This window comes from Acanthopagrus latus, chromosome 6 (assembly GCF_904848185.1).
Source record: "Acanthopagrus latus isolate v.2019 chromosome 6, fAcaLat1.1, whole genome shotgun sequence".
Taxonomy (NCBI): Eukaryota; Metazoa; Chordata; class Actinopteri; order Spariformes; family Sparidae; genus Acanthopagrus; species Acanthopagrus latus.
In genome coordinates, this window is record NC_051044.1 from 4,374,723 (window position 1) to 4,401,326 (window position 26,604).

The 26,604-nt window shown below is 39.7% G+C and overlaps 1 protein-coding gene across 17 annotated transcripts in view; it reads left to right on the plus strand.

Annotated features, from left to right (window-relative positions):
* ptprt (protein tyrosine phosphatase receptor type T) overlaps positions 1 to 26,604 on the plus strand; it is a 311,154-nt gene that overhangs the window by 203,866 nt on the left and 80,684 nt on the right. For 6 of the 17 annotated variants that reach the window (XM_037099888.1, XM_037099891.1, XM_037099886.1 and 3 more), the window contains 2 exons: positions 1,971 to 2,106; positions 12,525 to 12,557. In XM_037099888.1, the coding sequence (XP_036955783.1) occupies positions 1,971 to 2,106; positions 12,525 to 12,557 (169 nt within the window). Of the gene's footprint in view, positions 1 to 1,970; positions 2,107 to 12,524; positions 12,558 to 21,533; positions 21,564 to 26,604 lie in introns of all 17 variants that reach the window. The other 11 variants (XM_037099887.1, XM_037099903.1, XM_037099898.1 and 8 more) reach the window with 3 other exon arrangements.

Here is a 26,604-nt window from a genome sequence, read left to right on the forward strand (position 1 = left end):
CAAAGCAAACATTCAGTACAACAACATATGATGTAATGCATCTTTTTCATGGCTGCCGTAGTGAAATGTTAGCAATCAATTTAGGATCAATTGAGGGTTAAATTGAGGCTTTATCATCTAGGAGCAACGTTTCACTAGCAGGAACCACACCACAACAATGTGACTTCATAGTTTTCAAGAAAACACGAAGTGTAAGACAATGAGGATAAATGAATGGGTGTGAGGAAGAGGATAAACCAGGTGGAGGAAGTTGTTGGTTCAGGCCGACCCGTCACTCGGGCCAATTAGAGGCCCCAGACAGTACTTGGAAAGTGAGTATGAGATGATGACAGGATTGGACAAATGGAGGTGGATATGTATAGGGATATGCACCAAAGGTACTTTGTTAGGTTCAGGGAAACATACTGGTTTGGGTTCAAATAAGTCGAGTGCATTGCATATTTACCTCTGTCAGGAAAGTGTTGGAGTGTTCTAGTTAAAGTAAGTCAATGTGGACACAAACATCAGTCTCCTGGGTGAAAGTCAGGGTGCATTTGACCCATCTATCCTCCATAAAATGACGTCTAGGTCGCTGTTACTATACTAGACTTTCTCTCTTGCCTCGGACGTCATTACTACAGCCACCAGAGGTCCCCCGTCTGTCAATACACTTACATTTTTTTCACAACAAGAAAAATAAAGCATCTGTATCATCATCAGACCAATGTTGAAATGGAGTCAAGGTCTAAGCAGCAAGCAGAAAGTAAAGTCCATCCCTTCTCTGGCTTCAGAGGTGACTCTGTCTTTTACCTGCCTTCTTCCGTCTCATTCACTGGCTGTACCTTCTCTCACCTCCTGGCCTCTGTATCAAACCACACACTGATAGCAGTGCTCTTATCAACGTGGATATGTATCATCCTTCTGTAAAATGCACACCATCCTTGCTTTCACCTTGCCCTATTTTTATTTTTTTTTTTCGGTCCTCTGTGTTTGTTCATTTGTTTGCCAGCTTATTTAAACCCTGTACTGACTGATATTGATATTGTTTTGTCCTGCATGTTGGGCATTTCTCATGTGCATGTTGGTAGTTTTAACCATAATGGTTTTTTTTTGTAACGTCTGCCTTTGTACCTTGTTTGTCCTTTGGCCGTTTTCAGTGTTTTGAACCTGGAATTAATTTGGAATGCTTAAAAAAAAAAAAAAGACTAAAAAACATGTAGCTTTAAAATTTTTTGTCTTCTTTGTCTTCCATCCCCTTGTTGATCACTTTTTTTGTGTGCACATATTGAGTCCATGCTCCCCACTTACGTACGTTTTACCTGTGCTTCAGGATGTGACTTTCCATGGTGTCCAGTGATACTTTTTTTGGCAGTGACACATCCAAACAAATTGTATCTTTTTTTCCCCCAAAATTAGATAAACACGTTTGGCAAAAATTTTTGAATTTTGAAATGACAGCACAGAGAATTTTCACAAGATCTCCCTGTTATAGTCTGGTTTGTCAAAGTATTCACAGAAACTGAATTTGAATTTATTTTATTCCTCCCTTCAACATTTAATTTTTAACAAAACATTTCATATGTGCTGTTTGGGATTAACCTTGTCTCCTCATTGAGTTCTTTGACATGATAATGTTTTCATGTTTTCATCCCTGCACATGATGTATATACGTTCTGTTCTGTTCACGGTCTTTGCATATGGTTGTGTTTAGAGTATCTTCACCTTGGGATCAAGTGTGTCCATCGTGTCTTTGTGGTTAACACATCTGTGTAAGAAAATGTTTCAATGATGATGTACGAGTGTGTGTATGCATGAGTGTTTGTGTGTGTTTGGCTTTGTGTGCATGCGCATGTGTGGTCCTTTAAGTGTGTGTGCTGCTGTTTTTATGTGGTTGCCTACCAATATGACTATGTGCATACCTGTGTGTGTGTGTGTGTGTGTGTGTGTGTGTGTGTGTGTGTGTGTGTGTGTGTGTGTGTGTGTGTGTGTAGGTGCATCCACCCAGGACTCAGATGCCATGGAACCAGAGAAGCAGGTGGACAGCACGGTGAAAATGGCCGGAGTGATCGCAGGGATCCTCATGTTCATCATCATCCTCCTCGGTGTCGTCCTCACCTTCAAACGCAGGTAGGTGATAAACCCAACATCAGGGCGTTAAAGGTGCTATGTGTAGCATTTTAACTATTATGAATCTACAACACATTTTCCTAAACTTCTTGACGAAACAGTCGGTAGCCTCTATTATGGTGTGTTCACACTGAACGTGAAGCAGATGTGGTTCTCTGGCTCTCTTTTCTTTTTCACTTTACCACTGTGTTTCCATCATAAAGTAAAGTAGATTCCCCCCCAGCTCCAGTCAGCAGTCATCATCACAGAACATTAACCCCCGACAATGGAGGTCACTTCTGTGGATCAGTACAGGAGTGAAAATGAATCCACTTTTAATCCCAGAAATTAAAAAGATATATCTGCGCTCTCCTCCTGCACTTAAACATCTCTGGATGAGAGCAGAATCTGATGTGACTCTTGGTGTTTATTCCTCCAGAAGGACTTGCTCTGGACCTCGCTCTTTCCTCCAAACCTGGCCAGCTTAGAGTAGCGTAGTAGCGGCTTTGCCTTTCTTGCTCTGCCAAGTGTTCCCCACACAAAACTCAGGAAAGCCCAAGGACACAATTTTCATATTTGCTTCTTTTAATTGCCTTTATACATGTCAAAAATCTGCTTCGCTCTCTGTGTGAACACACCATTTGACTTTTTACTGCTTTTTTGGAGCAAGGGGCCCAAATTTTAGAGGTAAAGTTTGCCCTTGTCCTGTTTTCATTAAGCTGTTCATCCACAGGAAACTCAACTGAAGCTTCCACTGTTTCTAGTGAGTGCAGATGGTGAACAGAGCCTGCAGCTGATTAAAAAACCTGTTAAGCGATGCCAACAATAAGACCAGTGTTGGCATGTAGATAGAGGCTACTAATCATCTTTGAGACCACTGTTCCATTTTGTAAGAGTAAGATTTTGGACTCTGTTGATGAATAAAATACTATATTGAAACCAGAATAGAAATATAGACAGACAGATTTAAAGATAAACCTCATAATGTCACGTGTCCTCATAGATGATATGCATGTAGAAATGAATATATTCGGACAGATAGTCATAGAAATATGTATGATAGATCTGTAAATGTGTAATATAAGGACAACCGAAACTACATTTGAAATGTCTCTTATCTGTGTGTATAGTTTCGGTGCCAGTCAACAGATTAACTTTTATCAAACATTGCAAGGAATGCACAGATTGTTATGATTGTGAAGGCCACAAACTTTTATTCTTTTCTTCAGGCAACATAAAAGGTCAGAATTATGTATTAAAACTGGAGATGTTCTTAATCCTCTCTATCCCTGAAGGGCAAAATAAATAATAATGAAAGGTGTGCCGAGAGTTTAGATATCTAAAACCCAGATGAATTGTGTTACTTTTCTTTCTGTGAGCAGACATGCACAGCTTTCTGTGTCTGTGTTAACATGCACACTGGCTTGCCACCATCACCTGCCTTTTCTTTCCTTCACTTTCTCTCGTTCTCTCTATCGCTCCATCCATTCTCCCATCCCTCTATACTCACCTGATGCTTGTACATTTGCTTGGCTAGGACATTTGTTTAATTTCTTGTCATTTTTTTATCGTTTTTGTTGGTTTCTTGCTTCACACTCAAAAAGAAAACAAAATGTACAAAACTTTCCGCAGAAACAATCATTAAAGTAAAGAAATCCTTTAATTTGACTCCTGCAATAGAAAATAAACACAATTACTTGGTTTGATTGCCTTAGGCCTTAAATCCTGAGACTTTCTTACAAGTAAACATGGAAATGATTGTTGTGGTGTAGACTCAGAAAACAAAACTGAGCTGTCTTCAGAGGGACTAGTATTGTTATTGTTAAAGGACAATTTTCTACCTATAATTTGGAGGATATTTGTTGTGAGATCAGGTATGAAAGTCTTTTTGTTAAAGTTGTGTCTCTGTGTTTTTAAATGTCTAACAGTTTTGTCATCTTAAAGCTATAATCAATGTTGAAGTAAGTGTCACAGTAATAATAGAGTCAGCATTTGGTAGGATGCTGGGACAGTTGTCATTCCAGGCAAATTTTTAGCACATCTCATGCTGATGTTGATATTGCTGCACAGCAGCTGTCTGTCTGTTAAGCTGCAATTTTCTCATGTTTAGACGTTTATAATGACTTTTTGATTGCCTCATTTTGGCTACTTTTTTACTACTTGATCTGTACATAGGTCAACAAAAAAGACTGAAAGTTCCGAGCAGGTAGCTCCTATTATCAGTACAAATTAGCATTTGTTGCCAGCAGCAGAAAACGTTGAGATAACTTTCTGTAAACAAAAGCTATTGTGTTTTTAACCTCATCTATGGCAGTGATACTCAACATTTTCTAATGCATGATAGAAATAAATAGATCCACACAGTTGTTTTGTTTGTTCATATCAGTTAGTAACTATTAAAGTCTCTCCTGGTTTACAGGTAGACCACTGTTGTATGAAGGGATAAATTAAGTTGTTAGTAACAGGCTGATTTTGCGTGATTGCCCTTTAGGTAGTGCAGTAGTGTAGCAGGATCAGGGTTAACTTAAGTTTACTTAACTCTACATTTATTGATGATGGTGAGGATTGATTGGTCCCTGGTAGGAGCAGTTTTTGGTTTGTGTTTATGAACCATTCCAACATTTGAGTGACTGCATGACGGAAAAGGTTCCTGCTAGTTTTCAAGTTGTATTAATTCTTCCACACACGACCAGAGCAGTTGTAGCTGTTGAACGTTGTAAAATATCTGATTCAGACCTGGTGCCAATTATTATTCAGTTAATTTAAACTAATAATTTAAAAGTAAGATAAGTTATGGGCCTTTTTTAATATGCATTAATTTTATCTGATTACATTAATAACATGACTGTTCTTTTTTTTTCCTTTATTAACTTGCCCCTGGCCTCCTGTCATTTTTCAAAATTGCCCCCCAGGCAGAGCAAGATAGAAACCAGCTGGCCCAGAACATTCAGACACAATAAACCAAAAGGGGGAAAGAAAACAAAACAAGAGGAAATAACTTTTGTATGAATTTACAATATCTTTAGAAACCCTATGTAGTTACAAGGAAACAGGACCTTGTATTCAGTTAGTCAAGGAGTAAGAGCGATATACGTTCAGGCAGCGTGACACTCAACATGTTCATGAATCATGAATCTTTCAGCACCCATTTATCGTACATATTTCTGTGCCACAATGGCAAACACATACTAAATTTATATGTCATAGAGGCCCTGCATGTGGCAGCGTGGCCAAAAGAAAATACAGTTAACCAAGTTACATTTGTATGAATTTACTGTGTGCAGCCGGGCAGCGTGACATTGAATATATTTGCCACAATGATATAATGAATCTGTCAACATACATATGGTTAGTGCCATTCATTTGACTGCACTGCTTTACATTACGCGAGAAGAAACCCACGCGAGCAGTAAGATTAGAAGCTGTTTGACTGTTCTTTACCACAGACAAAAAAACAAAAAAAAACATCCTCATGAGTGTGGTCGTAAACCACCAGGGAAACATGAAAGCCCACCAACAGTAATGCAGTCGGGGAAGTTGGCAGATACCTTATTACCAGTCAGAATACAACACTTCATCAATTTCAAGTGAGCAAAGGAGGCTGGGGAGTCAGAGAGGGCAGAGGGTCAGTTGGCAATGCTAATCAGAGGCTAACAAAGAATATCCAAAACGCCAAGAGGATAAAACTATATTAGAGCCAGAGGAGGAGACATGCCGGGAGTAACAAGAAACGTATAGTTAGAGACTTCAGACGAGGGTGTAGCTGGGGAATATAGGGGAGAAGCAGAACGAGAAAGCAATGCACAAAATAGGGAAAGAAGAAAATGTACAAGGTTTGAAGAACATGAGAGATGCAAACAAGGCAGTGCTGGTTAACCTGGGGGTCAAATGGATATGCTAATCAGATGCTAACCAGGCTAACGGGGCATAATATACATAAAAAGGCCAATTAGAGGGCAAACAGCACCGTGGTGAGTGAGGGAGTGAGAAAAAGCGAAACCTTGCTGAGGAAGAGACAGAAAAGAAGGAAGCTGCTCAGATCCTCGTGAGCTCAAGTTAATCCAGGCCATCAGTCCAAGTTAAAGGTCTGATGCAGGTCAAATGGAGTCATGGAGCACATATGACTGTATGGCAGAAAGACAGAAAAAAACAAAGAGGGTAACAAAACAAGAGGACTTGCAGATGAAGCAAAGAAAAATAGCCGTAGAAAGTAGCAGAAACTCAAAAAGTAAAGGGGCAAAATGACAGTAAGCGATAGTGAAGAGCCTTGGAGACAGAAGAAAGAATAAGAACTGACAAAAAGGCGTGTTGACAAATGGATTCGGACAGTGGGGATGTTTACCATATCACTGACCGTTTTCAGAGGTCATCTATTTTTCATTCACACTTTAGCCAGTCGCCCGGGTGGCAGAAAAAAGTGTTTTTCCTTTATAATGGAAAGTGTTTTACATGCCTTTCAGAGCCCATAAATTATTCCATGAAAAAACTTTGTGAGCACGAAACACTGTCCAATTAATCTTTCAGAGCGCCGTTACACATGTTCCAAATGGACTTCGTTTTTCGAGGGAATGCCATGCGATGTTCCTAATAACGTAATGTAAAAGTGAATAACGCTGGACATGGCTGAAGTCTTAATGGGGATTCGATGTTTCTACAGCCAGGTGGCCCCAAGGGCTCTAAACAAGCAGCACTGGAAGACACACTTTTCATAAAAAGGTTGAGAGGAGAAGGGATGAATAATTAATGTTCCTCAAGCTCCCTAAGCGCAGGCTGACTTTTTTTTTTTTCTTTTTTGGGGTGATGCCAGCAAGCAAATCTCGACTAAATAATTGAGAAAAGGTGACGTCTCTGGATCTGCAAATTGATGGAAAAATATGGACTTTAAATTCTTTCTCTCCTGTTTTTTTTTCATCGGCGCTCTTTAAAATTCTGACCCTGCAGCCATCTTCTATGATTTTATTTCTATACGAGGCTTCCTTACCGCCGTCATGTCCAGGTCAACATTGAAAGAGAGAGAGAGAGAGAGAGAGAGAGACGCAACCTTTAAGGTTGCATAGATTAGATGAAAACAAGTGAAATTAGCTCAAAGAAAAATAGCACACAATTGAAGACTGTAGGCAAACATGCAAATTAACAGTTTCTGATATCACCCGTGGCTATATGTATCTCAGCCCTACTGCAGTGCTTCGACATCTGCCTGTTCACATTAGCTCTTGTATTCTGGCATTCGTGCAGAAATATCTGAATTATTAATTCTAACCCTCACCTGAAGGACTTTGGTGTATTTAAAAGGTCCTGACAGGTAAGGCTGGGTCGGTCAGGCCCTACAAGAGCCATATCCATATGTTTTAATGTTTATTTAAAGTATTGTCCTCAGAGCTGAGTTGAACTCATACTTATACTGATGTAAACATGGGTGCATTAGTGAGATGGGCCAGCCACATCCAGATCGATAACTATAACTGTTAATATTTAGTAGATGGCTACACCGCAACTATATCACCGATAGTGGTGATGGACAACATCTTTAGATCACTTTCTGAGTGATGTGATGAATGATAGAAACCCTGACAGCCAATCAAATCCATCCAAATGCACAGGGCCATCAATGAGCTTGATTTTAGGGACGTTTTTCTACTAAACACTTGATGTTATGTCATTCCTGATCTCCTCTTTGGCGATTGCCATTATAATTGATGTTGACTCACGCAGATGTATGAATTCCATTTGTTTTCAAGAGAACAATTGTTGTGATAGTGTTAGACTCTCCTTTCTCCTGGCTCCTGTTGGTTTCATACTTATTTCTCTCTGTAATGTAAAGCAGGCCCCGGTCATCACTGAACATTTTCCTCAGCTGCTGACACAGCTAGAGCTTGCAGTGCGTGCCGACCGCCACCATTTGCAGAACGCTGCCGTTCATTAGTGTGGAAGCTCACACTGTTATCGTTGAAGTTATTGTTCTTGGCGTGGATGGCTCAAAAGAGTGAGGATGCTGATTTCCCTTTGTATTAGCTCTAAGGTGCCCATGAGTTGCTGGCAGGGTGAGTTTTTTTATACATTTTCAACCAAGTAGGATAAATCTAGAAACTAAATCTGAAACTCACTCACTCTCTCCCTGACATGCACATGTTTTATTTCACAAGTCAGTAATTATACAAAACTTTATTTCAATGACAGATTTCAATTAAGTACTGTTAAAAAAACATGTATTCAAGACATGTCTTCTTAACAGTATTTAATTGAAATCTTACCTAAAGAACTGTTAACAAGACATGTATTCAAGACATTCATGAAGTCACTTAGAGACTGTAGAGACTGAGCTGTTACCTGAATAGCAACAGACATGTCACAGGCTATAGATGCTGCAAGACAGTTTTAGTGCCCGCCAGAGCTGCGTCACTCACTCACACACAAAACACTCACACACAGACACACACACAAAGACTCACAGACAGTAAAGATGTAAGTAGAGCTGCAGTGGACAAGTACGTGCAGTATTACAGTACAAATGGCAGAAGACAGAACACCATGAATAATACAAATGTGTGCAAAGATGTGAGACACACACACACACACACTGGAGTCAGTGTGCATGCAATCCAGTATGTTCACAAATCTATAGCACAGAATATGTGTTGCGAACATTTTGTTAGTGTATGTAGTGAAACAGCTGTTGTGTTTGCGTGTCAGTATGTGAAAGAGAGGAAGCAGAATGTGTGTTTTACTGTATGTGTCGGTCTACATTGTGTTCACATATACATTGCTCTGCTGAGCAGTCTTTTTTGTTTTGTTATTTTGTTTGTGTGACTGGATATAAATACGTGTGTTATCAAAGTCAGCGCCATGTCGCCATCTCTTTGTGTGCATGTGTGTTTTCATGTGTGTCTGTCCTCACGGCCTGATACTCCTCCAAGAGCGTTTGAAGCCAATATTGACAGGGGTAGAGCCGTGGATTGTTACACACATGGACACACACACAGATTTAGAGAGAACTCCAGATGGGACTGTGGAAAGAGATGGTTGCAAACACAGACACGCTGCTCTCGGCCAAACACAGACCAAAATATTTCTCTCATATCTGAGTCTGCAGTGTCCTTGACAGCAACACTTCCTTTAAAGTTCCTAATGGTTTACATTTCTGGATTAGTATACATGAAAAGATATTCAGGCCCGGAAATGGTTGAAAAGAGTCCAGGTCCACTAAGAAGAGAAGGCCACCTTAGATTAAGATGATACAAGAACTAAGAGTGAGCAGCCAGAGATGATTTCCCTGTAAACTTTAGAGACATGAACATTTAGAACAAATCCATCTCATGTGTAAAACTAAAAACTGTATCAACAAGGATTCACATGAGTATAGCTGACAGTCATCAGTCACAGAGCACCGTATCATCATAACTATCATTATTTAAAATCCACCCAACCAGAGAGCACAAAAATGTAGTGTCGCCCCTCAAAAATTTGGAGCTGTAAGATAATAAAGAGAAGCTGATGTTGGCGGTTAATGTACCACATCTGCATGTCCCGTTTAACATCTCTTTATTAAACCTGCCATGGTAGCTGAACCCCTTAAAGCTTGGTTACATCGGTGGCAGCAGTGTTTTGACCGCTGTTAGCATGTTTCTCTACATCATGCTTTCATTTGTGTTTTCTTAGCTTAGCACCCTTAGTATAGCAAGCCAGAACTGTCGATTCTGAGGAAAATTAGTCTAGTAGGCTCTGCTGTGAAAATGTAGCAAGCCTTCATGACCAGCAGGCGTTTTGTATGCAGCACAAGCTGGCTTTGTAGTTTGTCTTTGCGAATGCATCACAAACAAAGAAACTGTCAAGACAGTGAATAATGAATTAAACGATGTTGGCAACCTTTAAAAATGATTAGTAAGCACCAGCTTAAGACCGTAGAAAAAAATATTTATTCCACTGTGCCAGTCAAAGACAACCTGCGACTTTTAAGGTGGAGTTAGTTGATGTCTTGAATCAGCCTGTACAGTTTTGTATCCACAATGTCTTATATGTCAGGGGGCGGCAAGTTAGCTCATGAGCTAGCACTGTTAACCTTACAGCAGGAAGGTTCTGGGTTTGATTCCCAGCTGGTGCCTCTTGTATGTTTGCATGTTCTCCCTGTGCCTGTGTGGGTTTTTCCACCACCTTATAAAAAACCTAGAGTTGGTCCCCAGGTGCCGTACAATAGCTGCTCACTGCTCCTCAGGAATGGCTGAAATGCAGAGAAGAGATTTTTCTCTTTATTCGCTCTCTCTCAATCTGACAGCTTGGCCATTCCATCAGTTTTTATTGGCTCCACTGCATTTTTTTCCCATAAAAAATGTTTATGAATTTCAACCGGATTATGCAAGCTGTGAATATTCTATTTTCTCAGTGGGAGAAAAAGAGTGCTGGAGCATCGTTCAGGTCTACTCCGGCTGCAGTACACCTGCGAATATGTGTGCAAATAGATTCATGAGGCTTAGACGGTGTATATCACAATTGTGGTGGCTGTAGGAGGATGAAGAGTTGGTGGCTGTACATGAACAGAATTGGACCATAAATAGGATTTTCTTATTCTAGAAAAGAGACGGCAACAAGTAAATCTGTTGTGATGAGATACCTGAGTAACAAAGTAATTTATTACTGTGAGCTTTCTGCAATAACCTCAGTCCTTAGATATTGTGTAAATTAGATTCCCCCTTTTCTGTAATCAATGTAAGAATATGGAATAAATTGTACTTTATAAGCTATATATTACCAGAAATCTTTGCAAGAAAACATGTGGATGAAATACAGATGTAGAACGTAACACTGTGACAGAAATGCAGTCACATGACAGGGAGTAACCTGAGTAGCAATGCTGTATCGAGAATAATGAAATCTGAAGTCTAAATGTAAAGTAAACTGATCCTTAGATAAAAAGTCTAAGTGCAACAGTTTGCACAGCTGAATAGTAGAATATGTGTTTAATTCAGACACATTTGCACTGTAAAGAAAATAGTGCTCTCACTTAGTGCTCAATGGTCTAATTCAAAATACCTTAATTGATTCTTTGTGCATTTTCCAATTATGCTTTTGCGAGACTATTGCACCTGAATATCTAAAAAACTGATACATCCATTGCTTTCCACACTCAGGCTGATCCATTCCAGCTTGCCAATCATTCTCCTCCTCCGCTAGCTCTAAACATCTCGACAGCAACAGTAACAACAGTACGCAGACATCCCATGTTGCATCTGATATCTCTCTCCCATAAACATCCTGTCGCTTTCCCCCCCTTTCTTGATTCTGTCCTAAATAAATAAATAGATGGGTAATTTGTTTTTTCTCATTGTTATGGAAGAATGAAAATCAGTCAAGTAAGCGTTGCAATCAGAAGTTTGTGTCTGACTGAGTAACTGAATGTGTCACTTTGCTAAACAGACAGCTGATTGGCTGAGTGAATTCACTGGTTTTCTCTGAAGTCTGTTCAACAGGCTGCGACACAAAAACAGATTTGAGACAGATTGACATGGTAGAATCTCAACGTCATCGCTCATGACGAGATGGGGGCGAAATTAGTTATCTCAACCCAACGTGGCTTCACGTCCACTCCAAGCTTCTCTTTACTCCGCTGTTGACTGATTCATTCCTGCGTCTCCCGACTCCTGTTTTCTTTGTACAGTGTTCACGGAACCCTCTTTGAGAAATTGTTCATGCCACTAAGAAACTCTGGGATTTGTACCTGTTAAAGTCTCCATGTTTGAAACTTGTCACCTTGATAGATCCTTCAGTCTTGATACATCACTTAACAGCCCTCCTGCTGAAAACCCACTGAAGTCCCACACGCTGGCACCCGGTGGTGATTTATGCTGTAAGAGAAAGTCTGCTTTCCAACCCATATGGGGCTGGTCTGATCTTTTCATGGCTGCCTAAACAGATAAAAATCAAATTAAATCTGTTTTTCCCCCCTCTTTAGCCTATCACAGCTCATTCATGTTCACTGTTCTCCAGACACAGACACGAATTTGTGCGTAGGGCCATGTGCAACAGCTCAGAATTCGTACAAAAAGGATTAGCGAGAAAAGATTGGGAAAGTCACAGCCATGCAAAAACAGAGAGAACTGGAGAACAAACGTTTTAGCATTCAGTTCATTGTCAGCATCAGGCAGCCATGACGCTGGATATGTGCCAGAAAATAGTAAAAGTGAGACTCTGAATTCAGCCAGAGAAAACGTGTTGTAGTTGCTCTACTCAGAAAACTTCTGCAAATAAAGAGTTGCAGCCTTTCAGTGTCAGTGTCAACCAAAAAAAATGGAAAAAAGATAAACAAGATTTCGCACCACCGTGGACGATGGCGCCTCTCTGACTCAAGTCTCACACACTTTAATGTCTCTCTCTATCTTCCTGCTTCCTGTCTTTGGCTCCACCCCTTCCTGTCCCGTCCTGTACCTGCCTTGCCCTTGCTCCGATAGAGAGATTCACACGTGGAGAACTCTGAGCGTGGGGTATTGTATGTTTATTTCTAGACATCAACACATCCACTCCGTTCCTCACTGTGACTCTCACCCTGCCTTGTCTGGCTGTCAGCAGTTTTTCAAATATGCATCTTATGACTGACGTAGGTTACACCTGGAAAATGGATGTGCTATTTCCCGTACTAATCTGATTGAATTTTGAAAAATGTGAATGAAAAATGAGTCATTAGGTATGTTACTCAAATGGCCCAACCATTAAGAATAGCACAGTGAAGCCAACTGACAATGAAAAATACTTATTTTGATTTATAGAATACTTTTATTCAAATGTCAATTTTTAGAAGTGGGACTAATTTGGCATAACGCTCAATTTCAACCACCCCGTCTTACCTTTTAACAGCAGTAATGTGCTGACAGTGTGGATATATACGAGCTAATTGCCGTGGTTAAAACTCTCAAAATTGTTTAAAAAGAGCCCCAGAATGTGCTGTAGTAAGCAACAGTGAAATATGCTCTGGTAGCTACACATCCTTTTTCTGTAAGAGTGGGAAACATTAACCACCTGATATTTGGATCTCTGTGGCACATCTCATGTGTTGAAACCACATGAGGTTTCTCTCGCTGCCATCGAACAGCCGGATCTGTGTCACAAAACAGTTGAAATTTAGGTATTTCTTATCTAAACCATTATAGAAGTCCTTGTTTATGTACTTGTCTTTTGTTGTCCTTTGTATTAGCATCATTATTGTATTGTCTTCTGTGTTTATTTCCAATCTTTGGAAATAAGTTCAGGTAGATTTAAGACAAATGTTCAGGTGGAAAATGGGACTTTTAAAATGGTCACTTATGATGTTTTGACATCATTATTAAGTTAACAAACGTAAGATGCTTTTGGCATTCAAGTCATCTGTACGTCATTATTGCATGTCATCTGTGCTCATTTCGTTTTCTTGTAAAATGTGCACGTTTCACATGACGACAACGTCTCTGAATCATTGTGTCTGTATGCTGAGAGATGTTTGAATTGTTTGTGTGATACTCGCCCGGTCATTTGCTTGTGATGCATTGTCAGTAATTATGAAATCTACACCTGCAGTCATTTGCAAATGGAAAGATGAGAAGTCAGTCAGAAGATTAAGTGTTTCCCGATTTTGCTGCTTTTCTGAAGTGGGAACAGGGTGGCATAATGGATTACATCTCACCATAAAGCAAGCAGTAAGGCAGGGATTTTCAGAAGCGAGAATCGAGTCAGCACGCCGCCCCCAGGATTAGAAACAGGTTAAATAATTAGCACATCTTCGTAGGTCAGAAATTATGCGTTTGGCTGCAACAAATATAACAGAGGTGGGAGATTAAGAAGGAGATATGTGGTGATATCGTGCCGAATGAAATGTAACGCTTCACAAATATCTCCACCCACACTGTTCTGGGCTCAAAGACAATCCACTCTGTGCCCGTCATGGTCGCGATCACTTTGGAGTCAATTTTTGTCTATTAAAACCTCAGCCTGTATTTAAAGCTGCCTACATCCCTTAACTCGATACTTCTGTGGAATCTTTACTTACATTTGGTTAGAATGTAAGTAAAGCCTTTGTTGAAATGTTACAGAAAAATCCTTCACAGTGCTGACAACTAACTACTTGAGGGGAAAGTGATGTGGCCTCGCAGGAGGACAGAGAAGTGATCTGATGTGATTTTCAGACAATAATTTAAAGGAGACATCAACAGTGATGTCAGTTTGGGCCATCTGGTTACATAAAATGTCCTAAAAGACCACATTAACTGAACACATAAATCAATGCAATATATTTCCCCATCTGAAAATCAATGTTTAGCTGAAAGAAAGTTTGAAAACTTCAGGCAGACTTTTGACATTTGACAAACACTGTGTGTTTGAGGATGTGTAAGGTCGTGGTGGACGGGTTTACCTTGTCTAGGGTTCAGTTCTGACTTTCCCAAAAGTCTTTTGGTGATCACAGTTAAACATTGATGTTGTAAAATCTCACCTCAACCTCAAAAAAGTTTTAGTTGTTGAAGGCCCACTTTACCTTAAGTCTCCCTTTTAACCTGTTGCAGTTATCAAACCTTAACCATAAACATATCCAGGGTCACATTATTTCTATAAATTATCAGCTTTTCCACGCTGCAAGTGCACCAACTGCAAAATAATGTGCGATTTGAAAGGTGAGAACACGAGTTGGAGAGTGTTGTTGTTGTGGTTGTACATACATGAAAGAGAAGCACCGTGACTATACTTTGTGAGCAGCGTCACTCCTTGAGGGAAAGAAAAGTTTTTTAAAAAGCACCGCTGCGGTGGTTGATTCATTGGGAAATTATGATCCAAAATTTTTGTAAAAATCTTAAATTACCCTCCATCCAGTCAACCCAGTCGAGAAAAGTCAAGAAATAAATGCCGATCCTTCGCACTGAGGGAGCAAAAGGACACATCCTCTTTCAGGACAATCTACTGCACCCTCAGGGGCTTGGTCTATGACAAGAGAATTGAGGCGATTAGTAGCTGATGTCAGCCCGGGGAATGGACTCAGGCTGAATCCACTGCACATGGCAGGCTTTTACAAGGCCAAGTGGTCTGAAGTATGTGTGTGTGTGTGTGTGTGTGTGTGTGTGTGTGTGTGCGTGTGTGTGTGTGTGTGCGTGTGCGTGTGGGTGGTTTTTTGGTCTGTGTGCGTTTTAGTCTCCAAATTGGGGTTTATGCCGCATATACTCACATACACACACCACACACAGAGTGCCTCCATGCTGACAGATGCTAAACTCGTACTTATTCACAGATAATTTGGCGATGTTGACACACACACACACACACGCACACACACACACACACACAGATACACATGCCGCAACAGAGCTGGACTTGACCCCCATTCTGCAAATGTGACACATGGTTGAATAATGGACTCTGCTGCTTGCTGAGATAAATGCTTGATGGTCCACTTACAGCTCTGTTATAATGGGTGATGGCTGGCTATTTACTCACACACACATACACACACACACGTACACATTTGTGTACTGTATGATCACACATCGAACAAGAGTCTTATTTCCTTGTTCCTCTTCATTCCTGTTGGTTGCAATAACATTTTACTCTCCAGTTTAATCACTGAGATCCAGGGATGCACTGCTAGAAACAGCTATGCAGTCCAGACTATTACAGCAAGAAATACAAGCTGTCAGACAGGTTGTAAACAAATCCACAGTTCAGCTGAAGCCAAATTATTTGGAGGTAAAACTCAAGGTGAAAACATTTTAATCGTTAAACTGCTTTGTAAAACTGCTGGTGTTTAACAAGTGCGTTAATGTCTTTGGCGATAACTTCTCAAATGTTTTCCTGTGAAATTAAAGAGCATTGTACAACTGTGTAAATCTATTTTTTTTTTGTTTGTATTTATTTGTATACTAGTTTACAGCCTGTTTGGTCAGTCCAAGCAGCAAAGAACTGCATTATAAAGCAGCGAACAGTAGCCTAGAATGGACAAACCAACTCCAAACATCCAGCTTGATAAAATCTACAAATCTGGTTGTTCGCCAACCAGAAAATCACCACCTGCACTTCAGTTAACCTGAGCATGGAGATTTAATTAGACTTTAATAGATAAGAAGCCCCTCTGCCACGCAGAGCAAATTTGTTTTGACATTTATTTATAGATTCATAATTTATTTCCTTGCATTCATTCCAGAGTGTGTCCCTACGCCAACGACATGTGGACATCTGTCTTGTAACAGAGTGCTAATTATCTACTGTGGACTATGAATAGAGACGGAGACATGTCACTCTCAGGGCATTTTTAAACCTCATTTATTAACTCACTCTTCAACCAACCTGTATTTTTACCTACACGTTTCCACACATTGTAGCGAACACATATGTATTGCCACCCATTAAGCACCTGTATGTGCTTTGCTTAAGAGTACGTTGACAGTACTGATGGAGTAAAAGGCAGCTTTCTCCTCATTTAGACATCCTGCCACCCGTCCTCAGCTAGTGGGTGTGTGTGTGAGTGTGTATGTTAACATACACACATTTTTTTCAACCCATCACATCCACAGAAATGATTGTAATGAGGCGCTAATAAGCTACATTGACAGCATGCACGTGAAACTGTCAGTAAGATGCCTTATGTTCATATTCTGCTGTTTCTGTGTCTGTGTTTATTTTTTTATATATATATATATATATATATATATATATATATATATATATATATATATATATATATATATATATATATATATATATATATATATACATATATATATATATGTATAAGCAGCCTGTGGGTGTATGTTGGTGTGTGGATGACAGATTGTTGGCCTGTGTGTGTGTGTGTGTGTGTGTGTGTGTTCATGCAGCAGGTGAGATATTTTTCATCTAAGTCAGCCTTTACAGAAAGCAAAAGTATTCCTTCATGACACACTATTAATTTATATAGGTATGATAAACTATAGCCGTCATGTCATTGTTGAAGTGTGTGTGTGTGTGTGTGTGTGTGTGACACGGGGTTGTGGCCCAAATAACTAACAGAGACCCATGATAACTAACAAATCTCATCCATGTTGAGGTGTTTGTGGTGTGTGTGTGTGTTTTTTCAGCTGATAGTATTCATATAAAGGCAAGATAAACTATCCATTATATCAGTGTGAACATGGTTGTGTGTGTTTGCTGCTGAAACTATTCATTCAAAGCCAAGATAAGCCTCAGCACAGCGGAGTGTGTCTTAATGTAAATGCCCTCCATACAAAGCCAGGGGGAAAAAAATGTTGCCGTTATACAAATATGAGATCTACATCTATTTTTCCTCCGGAGGCTGTTTGCATGTGGCATAAAGCCGTGACAAACAACCTTGCCCGAGATTGTACAATGTACAACAACCAGTGCAGCTGCTGACGTTCAGTCTTGTAGGACTGCGTTCAGGCAGAGTGGCTGGAAACTGCACATTAGGGGCAGTAGGGGTAGATTTGATCACAGTTAAAATGGTATTTCAAAGCCTGAAAGATTGCCCTTGTCTGAAACTGGGTGGTAGAATACAGTCTATGCAGTAGAAAGACTCCTGATACCGATGTTAGTGAGTCAGAAATTCTTAAAAATGAAGTATCTGCTTATATGTTCACATTTCTGCAAGATCTCAGATGTGGTCATGGGACTGTCAGAGATATGTAGTGGATGCAGGACACTGAGCTGTTATTGTCTTACATGACAGCACCGCACTGAAACGGTTACTTCACTGGAAATGCTTATTGAAACAGGATGTTGGAGCAGGACATTAAACACACCCAGACAGTGGCAAAGACGTTATAAACCATTCTGACCTTCTCTGCTCGGCCCCTGATGGGAAAGATGGCTGGATCTGTTTAGCTTTCTACTCCAAAAGGCCAGTGTTTACACCTGTTTGGTGTCAGTTAGACTGTTTGATCAGATAAAACATCCAGAAAGAAAACTTTTTCTCACAAAAAAGTTGTTTTGAGTTTGTTGGTTGGACTTGGACTAGTTACAGCCATATTTGCAACATGACGTCACCATTGAAATCTTTGTTTTTGAGCATGTTCCAGGGGGTTTTTAGGACGATAAAAGGATTATTCAGCGTGCATATTCCCAGACATGTATTGACACAATCTTGTGTTAGTTTGAGGCAACTTTGTGACAGCCTGAACCTTGAATTAGAAGATTCCCAGGATCTACCTGCTTCATGAAAAACTGAAGGGCAGATATTTGCGACTAAGTGTATTTGAGTTGAAATAATTTGTACTCTTCTCCTCCATTAGTTGCAGAGACCTGGGTCTTTATGGCGACTGCCCCTCATTAGACGAGATACAGAAATAGTCCATTTATAAATACTGAAGTCATGGACACATTAGGTAACTGCAGGACAAAGGAGTCACTGCCAGTTTTCATTTACTGGACCCTTAATTTCTTTTTGACAGCTTCCTGTAACAGATAGCCGCCCGTTGTCTGATCAGCATCACCTTGTTGCTCTTTTTACAGAGCTGCCACATTCTGAAGTCAGTTCTTCTCAGAAGTGCTAAAAATATCCACAGCCCTCGTTGGCTGATCAGTTTTTACACACATAAACACAAACATGTCATCGTCATGTTAGAAAATACACCAGTACCTCTCTCGCTCACACCTTCCTGTCTTCTCTCTGCCGCGCACAACCTGGTGGAGTGTTTTTTCTCCACCTTATTAATATTTATGACCAGTTTTAACGGCTGTGGCTTTTACTGCCGGGCTCTCAGCGCGCTGCACTTTATTAATATCATAAGGACAATGTCAGCAGAGCCCTTAAAAACGGTTATGGGTATGACAGAGTGTGTGTGTGTGTGTGTGTGTGTGTGTGTGTAGGTAGGTGGGTAGGTTTAAAAAAAAAAAAAGAAAAACTCAGTGTGATTAGTGTGTGTGTGTGTGTGTGTGTGTGTGTGCACAGGTGTGTATTGAGATGAATATGATAGGTGTGTCTGCATGCAGGCTGTTGGAGTCAGCAGTGTGTGTGTGTGTGTGTGTGTGTTAGGAATATGCTTGCGTCAGCCTTTTTTCTACATCTCCTTTAGTTTAGATAGATAGATGGGTGTGTGTGCGTGTGTGTGTGTGTCAGATTTCCCTTATTGTTATCAGATCCTTATCCCTGGCCTCACACCAGTTGAAAGGTGCATGCCAGAGGGAAAAGTTGCCAACACACCATTACAGAGGCAGTGCAGCAAGTCCAGTATCACACACACACACACACACAGACACACACACAGACACACACACAAATACAGTACGGCTGAATGACATGTTGATCGAGTGGAAAGCAGACGTATATTCCTCTGGCTGAGCTGTCAAGTAAAATACAGACCAGAAAGATGAAAAGTTTTGGTGAAAGACTTCATCTAAAATTTCTTGGCACAGTTCTGATGTTTTTTCCTAATTTATTAAGATTTTCTTTTATTTAATTGTCTAATTCATTTATCAATTTATCCTATATGGCAATTTATTTTGTTCACTTCACTAATTAAATGGCAACGCCACCAATTTTACACATTAAAGTGTGTTTTGCAGGTCTTGCAGGATGACTGTGAAAGTGAAATAGCAGTATAAAGCCTTATGTGTAATGTTTTCATTTGCCTCCAGTGATGTTACACAGTTGCTGAGTTGCATTGTGGGGAATGCAGGAGACAAGTTTAGAAAAGCAGGCCACTGATCTGTCATTGCACTTCTGTGATATTGTTGGACTCATTATAGACAAAAGAGTGGTTCCACGCATTCTTCTCTCTATTCAAAACCAGGCGCCTACATTACCCACAATGCAACTTAGCCACTGGGTGACATCTCTGGAAACTTTATTCAACTTTTTTTTCCACATATGCAGTAGAAGCTCCCCAAGACCTGTAAACACTGGCAGAGTTACAGATTTAATAATATAATAAATGAATAACAGTAACATCAATACTACATGCTGCATTTTCTGTGAATGAACCCTTTAAATCCAAATCCTTGCCAGCAACAACGCACGCTCTTCATGTTAGTGAAGAATCATCTCCGCTTCCATTTGTTCCTCTACCAAACTTCCATCCTCTGTCTTTTGCTCTTTTCTATCGTTCTTCATTCCATATCTGTCTTTGCACCACCCTGTTGGTGATGGAGGCATCAGCTGTGCACCTGCTTTTAATTTGTTTCTATTTTGTTTTGGGTTTTGTTTTGGTTTTTTTTCATTTTTACAGGCTTAACTTAAGCATTCATGTAGTACGTGAATGGCAGTGAATGGCTGCAGGTTAAACATATTTAACATATTGGGGCGACTGGCCTGTTGATCAACTCTGAGGTGGTGACAATATAGACAGTGAATGTTCCTGGTGAATCAGTGGTTCCAGTGCTCCATGCTAACACATTAGCATACACTTTGTTCAGTAAAAGCAGTAGAGAGGAAAGGTATCTCCAAAGGCAGCCAATCATAACTGGTTTAGCGCTAAAGACACAAAATCCAATATAATTTTTTGTTTTGTTTTGTACCATCATGTAAAAGATAAGGTACCACTGTGAACACATTTTGGGTTCATTTCCACCTCCTAAATTGAAAGGTAGTTAGTGATTAAAATATGCTTTACTGCAAAAAATGTAAATTTATGCTCAGTGGATGAATATGTGGTAATTATTTTTACATGGTACCCAAATAAGTCATGAAAACAAACCTTTCCTTCGCAGCTTTTATTCATGTTGGCAAGCTTTTAATTTTCAGATTGAAATATATACTTAAAACCACAGTTATTGTTTATTGCAGTTGTGTCATTTTCCTCATTAGTTCAATAATACAAATTGTGCTATTACTCAAGAGAGTGTGTGGTATGGTGTTTGCATGGAGCACAGGAGTTAATAATGGATGGATACAGTGTCTGTGTTTTCATCTCTTTAAAGTTAATGAACAGGCCAATCTCTTGAGAAGAAGTATAATTTTTTCATGAGCGAAATCATCATTTGACGAGCCACAGAGCTCCTTATTACTGCTAATTTATTTGATTGACTACTGACCACAGTCACAGCAGATTTACAGTTGAGTATTTCAGCTAGAAAGGGTTAGAGATGACTGTGAAATCTTCCATAGATGATCTAACGAGCCTGCAAGTCTTGTATAGACAAAGTAAACTAACTACAGAATGACCTTTTGACCCGGCAGGCAGCAGAGAGACATTCTGTCAAACTGTCAGAATGACAGGGACACGCTTATGAAACCAGTCCAGAGAGACAAAGCTGATAGACGTCAACATATTTTATATGTTTTCATATGAGGACACACATAGAGACAAAGTAGACATATCAACTAGGTGGGCAGGTTGTAGAGGTTGATATAAAAACAAATTGAAACATAACACTTGATAAGAATGTAGGCTAACAGTTTAAGATTAAAATTCAAAAATAATTTCTCATTCAAACCATGAACTAATCCAATGTGTTTGTCCTTCTTCTGGGTTTTGCTCTGTTGTCATCATCGGCCTCACCTCACCATGCTTCAGAAGACATGCTTATTCCTACTCTTATTACCTGTAAGTAGTGATTTCACATCGGGAATAACTCCTTTTCTCAGCCCATCATCTGTTCCTAATGACCAGCTTCTGATTTCTGCTAAGGTTCTGTCTTGTTTTCTTGCATCTTGTTTGACTTGTGTCACGTGTAATCCCATTTTTAGGAAAAACTTTCCAAAACCCTGAAAACATCCTGCCAACATGCTACTAAACAAGTCTTAATAGTTTAATCAGTGTTTTACCTGTTGGTTTGTTTCACCAGCCAGCAGAATAATTACACTGCATGATAACAGCTGTCGAGGATTATTTGCCTCTCCAACTCTTAACAAAAACTGTAAACAAAAACAGCCGTCTGGAGGGAAAAATGTATGATTAGGTAGATGGAAATAATTCTTAATTGTAGGAATATAAATTCAGTTGAGTTAAACATTAACTAAACTGTTGTTTTGTAACTAGAAGTATTAACACAATTAAAGCAATTTGTAAAACCTAATTATCAGATAATCAGATCCGTAGTCCCATAATTATAATGCTAATTTCCAGTATGTTAGGCTGAAATTGAAATATAGTGAGTTCAGTTTTCTATTTGATGAGGTTTTTGGCCTATAGTAGCCGTTTTGGTCGCCATAAACGCAACTGGAAATTGTCCCAAGGTATCCTAAAAAATCCAGTAGTGTGACCATTACAAATGTTGAAACTGAGGTACATTTGATAGGGCTGTTCTGCTTGTGTTTATTGGTGGTGGTGATACTTTTCAAAATCTAGCTTCGTCTTGCTGGTTTCTCCAATCTTACTAACCCCAGCTGTAAGTCCATATAGCCGTTGTCAACGCTGGAAACCTCAAATTACCACTGTATGAACACACAGTGTGTTCAAGCTCAAACAATTCAATAAGTCTAGTTTATATGAAAAGGAAGTCAATTTCATCAACGTTAATTTTCAATCATAACTAGATTTGAGCCGCATTAGAAAATGTCAGAGAAATGTCAGAGTAAATTAGATAATGAATGTGTTCAGTAGTACAGTATTGCCTTCTACAGCTCATTATATTGGGAGCATACACATCTGTTGTTACGTCAAACTCACCAGTGACTTACTAGCCTTGCTGTTGAAGTGGCACAGGAAGAAACTGGTAGCTTTGTGGGAAGAAAAATGGTTCTTATATCCAAAATACTTCCATCAGCATCCTGCTTCAGATTCACAAAGTTAAGAGTTAGCGATGGAAAGTTTCTCTGGGAGGAGTTACTTATTTAAGGAAGGATAATGTTCCTTATGGCGGTCTTCACTGGCGAGTGCTCATAGTAAATCAGTTGGAACTGGAATTTAACGACAGGATTAGTTCGGTGGAAAGGGGAAATTTCAGTCGGACTCATCTACATTGTTTGCACGGTCCGTCTCTGAAAGTGCCTCACCCCGAAAGGTCAATGTAATTCACTGTTATCTTCTCCACCAAGTGGTCATTTCCTGCTTATTAACCAATTCTAATGAGGTGCTATTATAGCTGTCTGTTCATACATGCACATGCACGTACATCACATACACTCCCAAATACACACACGCCCCAAGCTCACCCACAAATCCCTGCAGAGAATTTGTAAAAACCCTGCTTCTCCAGCTGTCTTCAAAGCATCTGAAAATTTACTCCGAAATCTGCAGCAGAGTCCTAACTGAGCGGAACAGTCATCACATGCCAAACACTTCCTCTTAAAGCAGCCACCCGGAGGCTGTTTGACCAAACCAGAAATTACTCCTTTACACTCGGAAGCTGACACAATTAGAAATACAGCAGACGCTACTGTGGGTTTGCTGCTTCTCCACTCTCACCACTGTGTTTGATTTGTTTCGGTGGAGGAGATGAGCACACACTCAGGGAAAACATAACCGGTAGGAATGACTGAAATCACACATTTGAATAACACAGAAACGACTCAGAAAAGCACAAAGTATTCATATGTAATGTTTGTTAGTCCCTCATAGAGTCTGACTAATGTTTGCTGAGATTAATGGGAAGATTTTTTCACTGTTTCTAGGTAGATTCATGGGATGTTTTTCAGATATTTGTGCTTTTAAGAATTTAAGAATTATTGGCTGAGGTATCAGCAATATCACAGAATTTTGTGGTCAAAGTGACTAGAATAACAAAGAATTCATACGCTAATTATGACAACTTTCAATTAATAAAATGATGAAGTGATGACATTTTAACATCCAAAAGTTCGACTTCCATGTGACATCATGATCCCCTGCAAAAACAAGTTTTATGGCTGTTAATCAGCGCCATAGCTCAGGAACAGCAGACAGCTGCTCAAAAGCACAGCATCATTTGGGTTATAATGTGTAGTACAGCTTTATTAAACAAACACAACAAAAATATATGAGGCAGGGAAACAACAAATATGTTAATCACAATAAATAATAATAGAAGGCCTTAAAGAAACTAACAAGATGTGTTTTTCTTTAAGGACCTGATAGAAAAACAAAGACCACATACACAGTTATATCACAAAGAAGCAGCACATACACATGTGCACAGACACACACACCCACATATATACCTACACACACACAGCTGTAGCCCAAGGATGTTTACTGGTAGATGAGAGAGGGATTTAAAGTTGTGCAGTCCTGCAGCGCTCTCTCTCTCTCTCTCTCTCTCTCTCCACCTCTCTGTATCCCTCAATCTCTCGCTCCCTTGCCGGGCCCTCCTCTAAATCCTGTGATACGCAGATGAAAGTTTGTTTGGGCTTCGCCTGCAGCCTCCTCTGGAGCAACCGCTGTCATCCTGAAGTGACTGACTGCCTGTCTGACTGCTGCGCTGGCTGGGGATGGCTCGAGGACATTTGAGCTATCTGGCTGACAACCGTCTGGCTGAAGCCATTCTAGCCATAATACGGGAGCTCTGTCAGTCCCTCGACAAGTGAAACAAATGTCGTTTTGCTTGTTTGATTGGTTGCCTTAAGGTTGCCCCCTATTGACTCGCCAGACTTCTAAAATAAATGCAATTCCCTCTGCATGCACCTCTTTCGAGGAAAAGAAGAATACTACCAAACAGTTGTTGATTCTTGCAGAAGTGTTGTAGCTGCAGAGACAGTTTTTAGCAACAAATATGTTGGGACAACACTGTTTGAATTATTTATGGCACAGATATATAGCACAGATTTATTTCATAACAAATCCCGTGGATGGCACTTTCACAGGTTGCTTCTTTGGCCTCTTGAGAAATCCTGAATAAAAACCAAGTTATATAGAGTAGTAAGATCACTATGTCTTTTTAAAATAACTACTTACATTAGTGTAAAACAAAACTTCAGAAATACATAAAAAAAAAAAACAATTGTAATAAGTATATATTATATAGATATATGCCCATGAATCATTTATCTCACTTAAATGCTACTTTTGCTGTGATTTCATCTATATTAAGTGTAATGAGATTTTCTTTACCAAAATGTAGACAAATACACTTGTAAGCTTTTGAGTTTTCAGAGTAGCTATGCAACACTGCACCCTTTGTCTCTTCAGAGACCTTTAATGGTAGAATTTTCAAATGCAAAAACCCCAACACAGCTACCAAGATCAACAACAGGGTATAAAAGACAAAACTTATTCTTAACACAATGTTAGAAATACTGACTGCTCGCTAATGACTTGAATTTAGTTTTAAGTTGAGATCATCCATCAGTTAACTGGATCATCACATGGCACAGCTTACTGCTGGAGTCAGATCAGTGATCAGAACATCAACACTTCCAAAACAGATTAGTATTGTCAAACATGATCCTTTCATTCAGGTCATTCACATCATATGAAAGCCAGTTGTCAGTAATGTTATCTATAATCTGTCTGTTTAGGGAAAATGTCCATAAATCTCTATAGAAATCAGTTTTTTTAGAACAATATTCTAGCTCATTTAATGTACCATTTTGGCGTAACACCCAATCACCAGAATTAGTTTTTGAATCTCTAAATTCTTCTAAATTATTACATCTGGTGTTGTAAGAATGTTTTGCTTATGGTCTGGTTATGTTCAGGCTCAAAAAACACATGCTGAAGGACTAGAAAAGATTGTGTTTGGCTAAAAATACCTGTTTTGGGCACCACAAACATGTAGATGTCCCAAAGTCTCATCAAAAAAAACATTGCTTTTGTTGTCACAAGTAAGTCACCAAAAATCAGACAAGATAAAGACAATAAGACACCAAAATGTTGAAACACAGTCTTGAACTGTGGTCACTGGCTTGGCAGCCTTCCACCACCATCCCTTCCACCTGCTGGTCATTCACATGTAACATGAACATGATGGCATGTGTTGTAGAAACGTGAACATCAGTGGTTTGCAAAACGTAACGTGCAGCATTTTATCCTGGCGACTGAGTTGCCTTGTCAAACAGTGACATTTGTTAATTGTCACAACTTTACTTGATAAACAAGTGGAAAACAATTCGATGATTCGGTTCAATAAAATCCCTGAGCAATGAACGAACTAGCAAAACAAACATTTTGAGAAGAATGATCAAAAGCCCCAAAAAAAGAGATCAGCCTTGAGCTGTGCTTTGATCTGATGGTGGTGGGTCAGTTTGTTCCACAGACTGAGAAAGCGTGGTCACCCTTTAGCTACCACCGAGCCTGAGGGACAACCAGAAGCGACTGATCAGAGGACCTGAGTGGTCTTGGTAGGGTGTAGGGAATTAAAAAGGTCAGAGGTGAGAGGGAGCCAATCCATGAAGAACTGAGCTTTAAAAAGCAAATTGTAAAGCCATAAAATGAACTCTAAGCTGAGAGCACAAAGACTCACGAAGCTGCATTTTCTATAAAAACAGAATGAAGTTTTATAATGACATTCACTAAATGGAGTATCCAACATTTGGGAAATGAACCCCTCAAGTGCTCATGACACCTAATATATCAAATGAGCAACAATTAAAAAGCTTTCTTTTTTTTTTTTCTTCCCCTGGAGTTCACCAAAAGTACCGCTGCCTCACCTCGCTTCGCTCCACTCGTCTCATCTCATGTCTCTCTGTGATATCGTCTCCTCTCAGACTCATCAGGGGAAGCTCTCAGC